The sequence below is a fragment of the Pristiophorus japonicus genome, chromosome 6 (assembly GCF_044704955.1).
Source record: "Pristiophorus japonicus isolate sPriJap1 chromosome 6, sPriJap1.hap1, whole genome shotgun sequence".
NCBI classification, from domain to species: domain Eukaryota; kingdom Metazoa; phylum Chordata; class Chondrichthyes; family Pristiophoridae; genus Pristiophorus; species Pristiophorus japonicus.
The window spans coordinates 261,693,226-261,705,491 of NC_091982.1; the positions used below are offsets into that span (position 1 = coordinate 261,693,226).

The 12,266-nt window shown below is 44.3% G+C and overlaps 1 protein-coding gene across 1 annotated transcript in view; it reads right to left on the bottom strand.

The window, feature by feature from the left end:
- Positions 1-8,557: 8,557 nt before the first annotated feature.
- anos1b (anosmin 1b) overlaps positions 8,558-12,266 on the bottom strand; it is a 214,228-nt gene continuing 210,519 nt past the window's right edge. The window contains exon 13 of the mRNA XM_070882502.1: positions 8,558-8,698. Coding sequence (XP_070738603.1) covers positions 8,558-8,698 — 141 coding nt within the window. The remainder of the gene's footprint in view (positions 8,699-12,266) is intronic.

The following is a 12,266-nucleotide window of genomic DNA, read 5'->3' on the forward strand; positions in this document are numbered from 1 at the left end:
TTTGTGCCTTCAGTGTGTCCCTCGTTACCCTGACAACTTCAGTTTTTCGGCGTAGACCTTAAGTTCCACCCACAGAGCTTCAGGACAATCTGCGCCGCTCCAAAATGAAAGGTTATGCCGGCGAAACTTGGAACTTTTTTGGGGTCGCAGTGGGGCCACTAAAAAAATCGGACGCAGCTCTACAACTGTGCCAAAAAAAAGTCCATGTCGAACCCACTGTGTTCGATTTCAGTTGATTTAGACTTTTTGTTTTACGTGGGATGAAACTTGTAGTTTGCTAATCTGTTGCTGTATCTTAATCAACTCCTTTGATCTTAATTGACTCTTCACTTCTCCATCCAAATCTGTTAATCAGAAAGAGCACTAGTGATGGCAGTGAAGCTATAGATTCTGTTAAAATACAACATGGCAAAATTTCCTTCATAGCTATAGTCTGGACCAATGAGGGTCAGCTGTTCTTTTCTTGGTGTTGTAAACCATCTGAATCCTCATGGATGGAGCTCATAACTCACTCTGAGCTGTAATTTATACTTGTTCACTTTTGTATCTGAATATGCCATGTACTATTTCAGGAATCAGATGATGGGTGGGAATTGGTCTCTGCTAACATAGCGTTGAAGCAGAATCCTAGGAATTCTGCTGAATCCACTTATCCAAAGTGAAGTTTGATCAGATGTCTTATTTTTCTACTGGCAGAATTTGTTGTGTCCTCATATCTCACAAAAGGGAATAGTGGGCAGATTTTTCTCACTGAAGCTTAACTGCCATGGTTCAAAATCTGCAGTTTTTCCTCCAATTTATTCTCTCTGCTATATTTATTTTAGGATGCCTCTTTCTCACTTGTGCAAGGAACCATTTGTAAATTAAGAGGGTATGCAGATGATCTGCTCTAAGGCACCTGGCTACATTGCTTTATACTGGCCACTGGGAGCTGTGAGAAAATGCATCAGACTTAGAAGGCCACAAGCTCTTACTTTCTTCTTGTTTCTGTTTAGAAGCAACTCTGATATCCTGACTGATACAAGGAGTAGACTATGATGCTAATGACAAAAAGTAACCCACATGCTGCCACAACATGGTTCAAATTCATCAACCCCTCCCTTCTAAGCACCAAATCAAACGTGGAAAAAAAAAGTTGTGTAGACACAGAACCATCTTGTCTGCATTTGCATGCACAGGTCACAAGAGCTGCCACCTCCCACCCCTGAACCACGAGTGTTGCATACTTTATTTGCACTTCAACAACCTCCCCATTCCCTCACCCATCACTGTACATGACCTCCTTTACTCACTTCAGGAGAAAAATTAGCAAAAGTTTAGTCTGTCATTTATCAAAATATGTTTATTGTCATATTTTTTACATGCATGAAATGGACACTTAAAGGAAAAAGGATCAGAAACTTGAGCACTTCAAGGACCAGGTGTCCTGTTTCTGTACATAAAAGGCAACACAATACTTACAGGCCCTGGAAAAAATATACAAAAACACTAGCAAGGCCATATTTTGTCACATGTATAAAATATATAAATATCAGACCAGCAGTAAATCATTACTAAATAAAACAAATGCATGAGCTAATTGGTATAAAACAGTATATTACGAAGATGTAGCAAAATTACGTTTTCTTTTTAAAAGTAAAACTGTCTACCTTTGATATATTATTCCTTAATCTCCAATGCATGTACTCAAAATACCTTGGGAGTGGTTCACTGGGAATAATGCCTCTTCAATTTTATTAACTCTCTGAAATCTCACTCAAGTTGCATATCCTTGTCTTCTGCCTCTTCCCCGACCACACAACAGTTCAGTTCCTTGACAGAGGCAGCACGCGATATAATCTTTACTTAACCAAAGTCAATCTCTCCACTGCTTCTGTGCTATCAACCTGCTTGTCTGACATCAAGTCTGGATTTACTGCAATTTCCTCCAGCTAAACATCGGGAAGACCAAAGCCATCGTCTTTTTCTCCATTACAAAGATTGCCTACTTTCACCTCTGTAATATCTTCTGCTTCCCCCCCCCCCCCCAACCCCTCAACCACAGCCCACATGCTGCCAAAATCCTCAATCATGCCCTTACCCCTCCAGCGCTCATCCTCCACCCTCCATGAACTTCAGCTCATTCAAAATGCTGCTGCCCATGCCCTATTTTGCACCAAGTCCTGATTGTCGATTACCCTTATTTTCACTGACCTACATTGGTTCCCGGTTCCCCCAGCACCTCAAATATAAAAGTCTCATCCTTGTGTTTAAATCTATCCCTGGCCTCATCCTTCCCCATCTATGTAACCTCCTCCAGTGCTGCACCCTTCACCTCTGCACTCTCCGATTCCGGCTTCTTAGGCATCCCATTTCCTTTAACACCGCCCCCGCCCATTGTGGCAGCTATGCATTCAACTTCAATGGCCGCACAATCTGGAATTCGCTCCCTAAACCTCTCTGCCTGCTTAAAGCTCAGCTACGAGCAAGCTTTTAGTCACCCCTCCTTGTATCTCCCTCTTCGGCTTGACATCCATTTTTGTTCCTTACCCCACCGCTGGCAGCCGTGCCTTGGGATGTTTTTTCTACAGTAAAGATGCTATTTAAATGTAAGGTAGTTGTAGTTGCTGTTGGACAAAGCATGTGACTGAATAGTGTCCCAAATATTCCAAATGCAAAATAGGGAATAGGAAGAGGTATGTGAATGGTAAATTATATTCAAAAAACACAGAAGGCCAACCCTCCATAGTGATTAGGTAATCTTACTTTGTCATTCAGTTCTGCTCCACGTACTAAAGCATAACACTAGTTGTTCCAAACAACAAATGTGTGCTACCCATTATTTGATTTTAACATATTCCACCAAGGAGAGTATTTTCAATAGAAGAGTCTGGAAAGCAGTGTTTAGAAATTACGAGGATTGCTCCATGTGGAATCTATAGAAACGTTTGTCTCGCAGAGGAGTTATCCATGGTTAAGTGGAATGACTATTTGGTGATTATCAACCTGCGAGCTCACAGCATTACATTACATTCCACAATGCATCCACCAATATGATTTAGACATGCAAATCTTTATTTTTATATTTTACATCAGATCTCAAAAGACATTTTATACACAGAAATATATGGTCAATCACTAAAGGATGTTTGGTGGCATTAGAATTTTATTAAAAAAGTCTTTAAAATAGTCATTCAAGGATGATGGCATTCAATGTTAAGTGCAAATCAGATGTAACTACCAATTAAAATACAGTGGCACCAAATGAGAGTGCGTAGCTGATTAACCCAACATGGCAAAACTGGATGGTGACTGGATTAAGCATGAAAAGTACCGAAATGGCTCTCATCAAAGTCACAAATGACATCCTTTATGACTGTGACATCCTTCTCAACCTGTCTGTAGCCTTTGACACAGTTGACCAGTTCATCTATCTAATCGTAGCCAGAAAATCACCAAGCTTCTCTTCCCACTCCCGCATCATTACCACTGGTGTCCCCCAAGGGTCTATCCTTGGGCCCCTCCTATTTCTCATCTATATGCTGCCCCTTGGCGACATCATCCGAAAACACGGCGTCAGTTTCCACATGTACGCTGACGACACCCAGCTCAACCTCACCACCACTTCTCTCAACCCCTCCATGGGCTCTAAATTGTCAGACTGCTTGTCAGACATCCAGTACTAGATGAAATTTTCTCCAATTAAATATTGTGAAGACTGAAGCCATTGTCTTCGGTCCCCGCTACAAACTGCATACCCTAACTACTAACTCCATTCCTCTCACTAGCACGTGTGAGCTGGACCAGACTGTTCGCAACCTGGGTGTCATATTTGACCCTGAAATGAACTTCCAGCCACATATCCACGGCATAACTAAAACCGCCTATTTCCACCTTCGCAACATCGCCCGTCTCCGCCCATGCCCCAGCTCATCTGCTGCTGAAATGCTCATTCATGCCTTTGTTACCTCTAGACTTGACTATTCCAACGCACTCCTGGCCGGCCTTCCACATTCTACCCAACGTAAACTTGAGGTCATCCAAAACTGGGCAGCCCATGTCCTAACTCGCACCAAGTCCCGCTCACCCATCACCCCTGTGCTCGCTGACCTACATTGGTTCTCAGTTAAGCAATGCCTTGATTTCAAAATTCTCATCCTTGTTTACAAATCCTTCCATGGCCTCGCCCCTCCTTATCTCTGTAATCTGCCCCAGCCTCACCCCAAGATATCTGCACTCCTCAAATTCTGCTCTCTTGAGCATCCCTGATTATAACTACTCAACCATCGGTGGCCGTGCCTTCAGCTGCCAGGACCCTAAGTTCTGGAACTCCCTCCCTAAACCTCTCCGCCTCTCTCGCCTCTTTCAAGACGCTCCTTAAAACCTACCTCTTTGACCAAGCTTTTGGTCATCTTCTGTAATTTCTTATGTGGCTCGGTGTCAAATCTTTGTCTTGTAACACTCCTTTGAAGCGCTTTGGGACGTTTTACTATGTTAAAGGCACTATATAAATTCAAGTTACTGTTGTTGACAAATTTAAAGCAATGTGAAGACGAGTACATGTATGAACCCAAAGTGTTCAGGTTTGGACAACAGATCCAATATTCCTGGTACCTCCTCATAAACTAATAGCAGGTGGTGCTATAGATATTGGGGTACATATCCATGGGTTCCCCCATCTCCTGTAAACTGCAGTTACTCTGGGGAAATTGGGGAACCCCGAGGGAAATTCTACCCCATTTTATATACAAGGAGATGGAAAAATACAGGGGTTGAGTGTTTAGTGCATTTAGATTCAATGGAAAGATGGTGTACGGATAAAGTGTATCTATCAAAAAGGACTCCTGGCTGATTGCTGCCTTAAATCAGCCCTGCTCCATTTTCCCGATGGGCCTGAGTGCAAGCTGTATTACTGTATTACATAAAGTACTTCATTTTCTGTAAAGCACTTTGGACGTCCTGAGGTCGTGAAAGGCACTATATAAATGCAATATTTTTTTTATATACAAAAGGGTTTGAGGAGGGTGCCGCTCTATTTTGTGACCAGTGGGTGTGCTAAGCACCAAGTTCCCAGCATGAAACCTCGTGGGATTCAGGCCTTTGGCTATATCTTCTTTGGAAGGTTCACTAATGTTAAAGGCATGTTTTTCTGAGCCCATGGTGTTATTTCTTTTCTGCTGTCATTTATGTTTTCATGAGCCTTTGTACCAGTAGTTATTATCCTTTTTCTCTAACTCCAGTGGGTTTCCCAATGGGAATCCTCCAAGATGACAAGTTCGTTGGAAGAGAAGGGCCTGTGGTGGGATACTGGGTAGATCAGGCTGCCCGATAGTTGCTCCTTGCTCTCTCACTGACACCTCCAGTCCCGCATCTGCAGAGGTGAAATTACTGTGCTTTGCCACAATACTAGTGAGACTCCGCTTCCCAAAGGTGGCTGTGCAGACAGGTCCTTGCTGGCATCACTATGATGGGAATGCCAGACTAACCTTTACGTTAAAGAGTTCTTTAGAAGCTCTCAGTCACAGCATGTTATACATTACACTGTACTGCATGAAAGGCGGCATCACAGACAGCTCTAGAGTTAGCATTGGCTGTTCCCACCAAGATGCTACTAACCATGCCGTGATCTTGCAGTAGAGGTCCAGAACATGCAGGGACAGCTTGAAACATGACTGAAGCTCGTTGCAGGTATGTTCCACTGCTGAGCTATGGAAATGATGCCATGAAGTGGCACACAGGGCAACCCTCACAAGCAGCTCAACCAACTGCAGAGAGGTGAAATGACTGCTTTGCAATAGTACTAGTGAGGCTAAACTTCCCAAAGTAGGCAGACATCACTTTAACTTCAGCAGCTATCAAACTAGGGGTTGAATGCTGGGCTGCTTCCTCACTTGTTTGGAGATTCATTCCTCCAGATAAGAGTCCTTTTCCCTCTATGAAAACCTTCCCTTCAAACCTGCTACTTCTTAATTCCCTGTGCCTTCAGCCTTGGTTGGTAATGGCTGCTGAGGGGTTGAGATGCCTTTTAAGCTCTCCGCTACCTTGTTGATTTTTTTCCCCTCCAGTGTGACACATCCCTATAATAATCCACCTTTGAATTTCACTGACATGATTTTCCTCACCCCCTACTAGGTCCATTTGAGATTATACCTGAAGTTGTGAATAATTATTTAACTTAGCTTATACTGGAGAATGGAGCACTATGTGCACTTGACCATTCAGGCAGGATTAGCATTAGTTCTAAACTATTTAGAACTGGCTCAGATAAATATTTATTCCATAATGCCCACTAATTAAACTGCAACTGGGTTTGAATCTCTGAAAGAACATAAAAACGAAAATCAAACTTTAGTAAGGTTGTTGATACATGGGGAGTGGAATGGAAAACAAGATTGGACCGGGTGTAAAGCTGGCTACCGACGCACTGTCGTTTGATTTGCGTAACTATCGAAGACCAATTTTGCTCCCTTAAGGCCTTTGCGATTCAAGTGGATGAGTCGACAATGCTCAGCTGATGGAGTTCGTGCACTACAAATGGTAAGACATTATTTATGAGGACTTGCTATTTTGGCAGCGACTGCTGCACACAGCAAGGGAACGTGGCTGGGGATTCCTGCTTACCCAGCTGCCATTCATTATGCACCCATTAAAATTAATGAGTAGAAAATTGTAGACTTGGAAAAGGACATCATAGGACCCCGATTTACATTTTAAAGGGGCCTCCTGCCTGACTTGGGTCCGCTTCAGCTGCCCAGCAGTAGGCCCAGGGAAAGATTGCAGCAGCAGTAACGGGGCGGCAAGTCATTCCCCACAATTTTCTGGGCGTTATTGCACTGTTTACACCAGCTGGGACGCCTGAAGGTCTACTCCCCAGTGTTGATCCAAACATGAAGGGAGCTTGGGTTGTGATAGGACTATAACATTGTAGTGTAGCACGGATTTTCCAGCCTGCTCCCCTTTCAAGTGAGGTTCAGTGAGAGGAGAACATAATTATGCTGAATAGAATTGAGTGTTCCAATTCCTTTTTAAAAGAGGCTACAACTTGAACACAAAGCAATGATTTCCCTTGTAACGCTCATTCCTACACTGCTGGCCAACCAATTTAATAAATGACTGCCAAGATTCTCAGAGAATAGGTGCTGTTCCTTCATTCTTAGCAAGTTATAGATATTACAAGTTTCAGATAATTTTTTCCTACAAGCATATGACTGAGAACACACCACGCAAAGTACTGACATAGATAATCAAATATTTGTAGAACATTCTGATTTCAGTTCCGTTGTGGTATTGGAAATGTCAAATGTAAACTCTAACTAGTCAGTGTACAATATAATGTTAGATTAATATCCAGAAGTTTTTATTGAATTTCAGACAGAAATTGAATTCCCCCCATTCCTGAGGCTCACTTGATTCAATTTTGTGAGGGAGGGAGATCCGGTATAGTGCAAAGAATAGCCTTGAGACAGATATTAAAGTTAACATAAGTGGAGATGATAAAAAGGGTTTTTTCTTTCTGCAAGAGGAGAACCAATCATGGAACTCCCTTGGTGAAGTAATACGCATTATTTGTAAGCTATGCCCATTAAGTATGTTTTTCTCTAACCACAACTAATTGTATTTGGCATTGTTATTACCTGTAATTTAGACAGTTATCAACTTTTCACTCACAGTATTCCATGATCTATGTTTTCATATATCATAATGTTTAGGACTCTACCGTGTTTTACCCCAGGTTGTAATTAGTAGTTTTCTGCTTGATCTGTCTCTTGCGATTGTTGTCAGGTATGGAGCGCCTCATTACTCAACAATCATTAAGTTAGTGAGAGACTGCCACAATCATAACAACTCAGGATTTTCTGATGCAGTGCTGCCAGGACATTTAACTGTGAATACCAAATATGTGATGGAGATCGAGTGAACAATGAGGAAATGACAAATTTGAATAAATACTGCGACACATGAAACTGGAGGAAGTGGAGCACCCAGAAAGCCCAATCTTCCGGGTGATCTTATAAATAGCTCCAGTTGTTAGAAGAAGAACAGCTTTGGTTGCTGCGATGATGAATCCGAGTGTTGTATTGAATCCATTCCTTGTGAGCGCCTTGACACCAGATTCGATTGATTGTCGTGGTTAGCACCTGAAGTTTAAAACAAGAACAAAACTTAACATATCAAAGTAGGTTTTTAACTTATACTTGCTGCTGTAATAAAATGAAAGCCAAATGGGCTGTTAAACGTCCCACCCCCCCCTCCAAAACAAAACCGCGGGGAAAGCACTCTGTTGCCAAGTCTATAAATGGCTGATGCTCAGTAATACTTAAAACTAAATAAAGTTTCAAAGACATTTAGAGGAGCACAGTGGCTGGCCAATGTTTTCAGACTGAGTATGCAACGCAAGCTGATCAGCTACCCTCGAAATGAGAAATTTCCTCACGTCCTGCTGAGACCTGAGAATCGAATGATTTGGGCAGTGCTATACCTGTGGCACGATACAATAGTTTGGACTTATTTTTATGCTGCAAGAATGGTTGGATTCACAACAACACACAGAATTGATTGGAGAAGATATGACTAACCTTTATGTAGCTGTGATGTAAACCTGCGGTGTTTGAAATGTTTTAACAGTTGCTGGGCCTTTGCCAGTTGGAGACAGGATTTGAACTTGAATCCGATAAGCCGTCAACGGCCGAAGATTAAGGATGGTAATAAAAGGCTGATCCTGTAAACAATACAAGAAGAAGATCAGACGCTCAGCAATCACACAGGTACAAGAGTTATAATCTGTAATTTAGCCAAGGGGTTCAAATAATTTATATATGGAACAATGGTAACCTGTCTCCCAGACATGTCAAAGACTGTATAGAACACACTTACAACACTAGAGGTCACTATCACAATATAAAAATGCTGAGTACAATCGGAAGTTAATGAAAAATGTTGCATCAATGTGAGCTCGGTGAACCAGTGCTCAGTCTCTGTTGACATTAGATTCTGGGCTGTATAATGGTTCTGGCGAGAAGTTATGGCAGATTCAAACAGAAGAACTGGGCCAAAGGCAGGTAGGCAAGAATCACCTGCGCCTCCACAGTGCCTAATTGCCAAATGAAGTCTACTATTTGCTTGTGCTTGTAAAAGTGGTGCAGAGCAATCAGCCTCAAAGATCAGCAGTAGTTAGATTCAGACCTATGATTTTTCCCACATAGAAAGTTTTCAATTGTAGTTGAATTGTCAATGATGATGATGCTTTTTCTATAGTGGGAATATAAATAGTATACATCATGGTCAGGGAGGAAGTGCCATTAAAATTTACAACAAAGAAGGAAGCCTGCTTTGGCTCTTTGCTAAAGCAATCTATAATTAATCGTACTGCTTCACTTTCCCTCTATAGTTCTGCATATTCCTCTGCTTCAAAGGCGTATCCAAATTTCCATTAAAAGATGCAGCAGTCTCTGCTTAAAGCATTCCCTTGTAGCAAAGCATTCATGCTCCGAAGACACTGGGCCCGAAATTCATTACCGCTGGAAAGTTAGTGCTCCCCCCATCTTTTTGTGACCATTATCACCGAAATGTTTGAGTGGTTGGGCCACCCCATATTCAGCTCCAAAAGTGAACAAATGGGTTCGAGCGCTAATGAACCCTTCCAAAGTGGATTTCTCAGTGGTGCGGCGGTCTTAATTTGAACATTATCACCACTGAGAAATTCAGCATTTAGATAAGGGTTTCTAATGAGCCAGCTGCTCCCTGGCCTTTTTAAAGATCAGGGTTTGCAGGATGGAGCACGCGGTGTCCACCGGTACGCTCGCGGCCTTCCGCGAGAGGTGGGCACCGGAGGGACTGGAGTGCATCATCACGCCCGGCAACCAAATTTTAATTTGATTTTACGTTTTAAAGTTTAATTTGTTTTCATTGCCGGTGCTTTTAGTGTCCCCTTCCCCTTTTATAGGGGGCACTGGAAAAATTTGATTTTAGCGCCCCAAAAAAACCACAAAAAAAAGGAAAAAAAAAAGGGGCCTTGAAAATGTCTGCTGTGTCACCCAGGCGGGTGGCATGGTTTTAATGTTTATGTTTATTTTCAGGTAAACTCAAAAGAGTTTCAGGGTTTGCAGCAAGGCCCTGAGGGGGGAAGGAGGGCTGGTGTAAGAGGTGCAAGGAGAGCCAACAGGTTCACTGATATGGAGCTGGAGATTCTGATGGATGGTGTGGAGGACAGAAGAAGAATATTGTTTCCTGATGTGGGGAGACCTGGCAGACCACCAGTACATGATGCATGGAGGGAGATTGCAGGGGAGATGGTCAGGCACCTCTATATGTGTGAGGACTCACCCTTCCAGGAGGGTGCTGGCCAGTCTGCACCCAGCCCTTCCAGGGTGGCGATGGGTCGACGCCTCCAAGCTCTGGGGCAATGGGGATCATCATCATCCTCCTCCTCCTCCTGCACCTCCTCCTCCTCCTCCTCCTCCTGCACCTCCTCCTCCTCCTGCACCTCCTCCTCCTCCTGCACCTCCTGCACCTCCTCCTCCTCCTCCTCCTCCTCCTCCTGCACCTCCTCCTCCTGCACCTCCTCCTCCTGCACCTCCTCGGGTGGTACTGCTGGCTCGACCTCCAGCGGCTGTCCCCTCATGATGGCCAGGTTGTGCAACATGCAACAGACCACGACGATTATGGAGACCCGTTGAGGAGAGTACTGCAAGGTGCCACCAGAGAGGTCCAGGCACTGGAACCTCTGTTTAAGGATGCCTATGCACTGCTCGATGATGCACCTGGTGACACAATGAGCGTCATTGTAGGCATGCTCTGGCGCTGTCCTGGGGTTCCGCAGAGGAGTGAGAAGCCAAGTGGACAGGGGCTATCCCTTGTCCCCAAGCAGCCAACCGCAATCCTGATTCGGGCCGGTGAAGACGGCGGGCCCACTGGGCTGGGGCAGAATGAACGAATCATGGCTGGTGCGTCCCTTTCCTGCTGCCTGTCAGTACGATGCTGATGGCGAAGCCTTCTCCTGCGGGCCACCCTGCCTCTGACCAGGTGTCGCTCTCCCAACACTCCTCCCATCCTCAGGGTGAACCCTGCCAAGCAGCTCTCCGCAGCCCACAGTCTGAGCTGAAAGTTGTACAAAAAGTACAGGGGTATGCGCAAACCTCTGAGCAGGTTCAGTGGAGCCAAAATAATTAATAAAACTAGATGAAAAGATAAATACTGAGCATTCCGGAAAATGAAATAAAAATATTAATAAAACTGTATCAAAAAATAAATACCGCGGATGCGTGCTGAAAAGTGAAATAAAAACACTAATAGCTAATAAAACTATTTACCTACCAAAGGGCCCCAGCGATGTCGCGTTCCAATACCATATCGGAAAACTCGCGGGGACACTGCCGGGAAAAGTCCGACCTTTTCCCCGGTGAATTTCGCTGTGCTAGTCCCTTTCCAGTGGTCTGCACACTGCAGAGCCCACCGCTGGAAACCTTCCGTTACTGCGGGCTTCACCGCGCTGTTTCCGGCGGAAGTGAACATCACCGATATCCTCCCCGAGCTGAAAATGGCTCAGGGAGGGAAAAGTATCCGTCCGCGGCGGCCCATCGATTTTTTCGACTGCCCAAACTCCACGGTAGCCGTCCCTTCGGGGATGGTGAATTTTGGGCCCACTCTGTGTCAAGAAATTTCTCCTAACTCCTCTCCTCATTCTCTTACTGACAGTTTTAAATTGATGACCCGTCACTGACAGCCTAACCACAGGAAATAGTATTTCCTTATTGACTTTATGAAAACTGTTGTGTATCTGTAAAGCATGCACTCCCATGTTCCGCCACCAGGGAGCTCATCGCCTGAAGTCTCAAGGGATCCCAGCATCCCTTGGGAGCACTGAACATAAGCCGGCCCCTGAGGCCTGTTCCTCACTCTGGAATGTCTTAATAAAGACTGAGGTCACTGTTACTTTAACCTCTGTGTGCAGTCTCATCTGTGTTAGGAATACAATAACTGGCGACGAGTACACGAATCCAACACAAAGATGCAGCAAACTGTGGGCACCCTGGAGAAGTTCTCGGAGGGTGAGGACTGGGAAGCCTATGTCGAACGGCTAGACCAGTACTTTGCAGTCAACGAGCTGGAGGAAGAAGAAAGCGCTGCAAAAAGGAGAGTGGTCCTCTTCACGGTCTGCGGGGCACCGACCTACAGCCTCATGAAGAATCTTTTGGCTCCGGTGAAACCCACAGATAAGTCGTATGAGGAGCTGTGTACACTGGTTCGGGAGCATCTTAACCCAAGGGAGAGCATGCTGATGGCGAGGT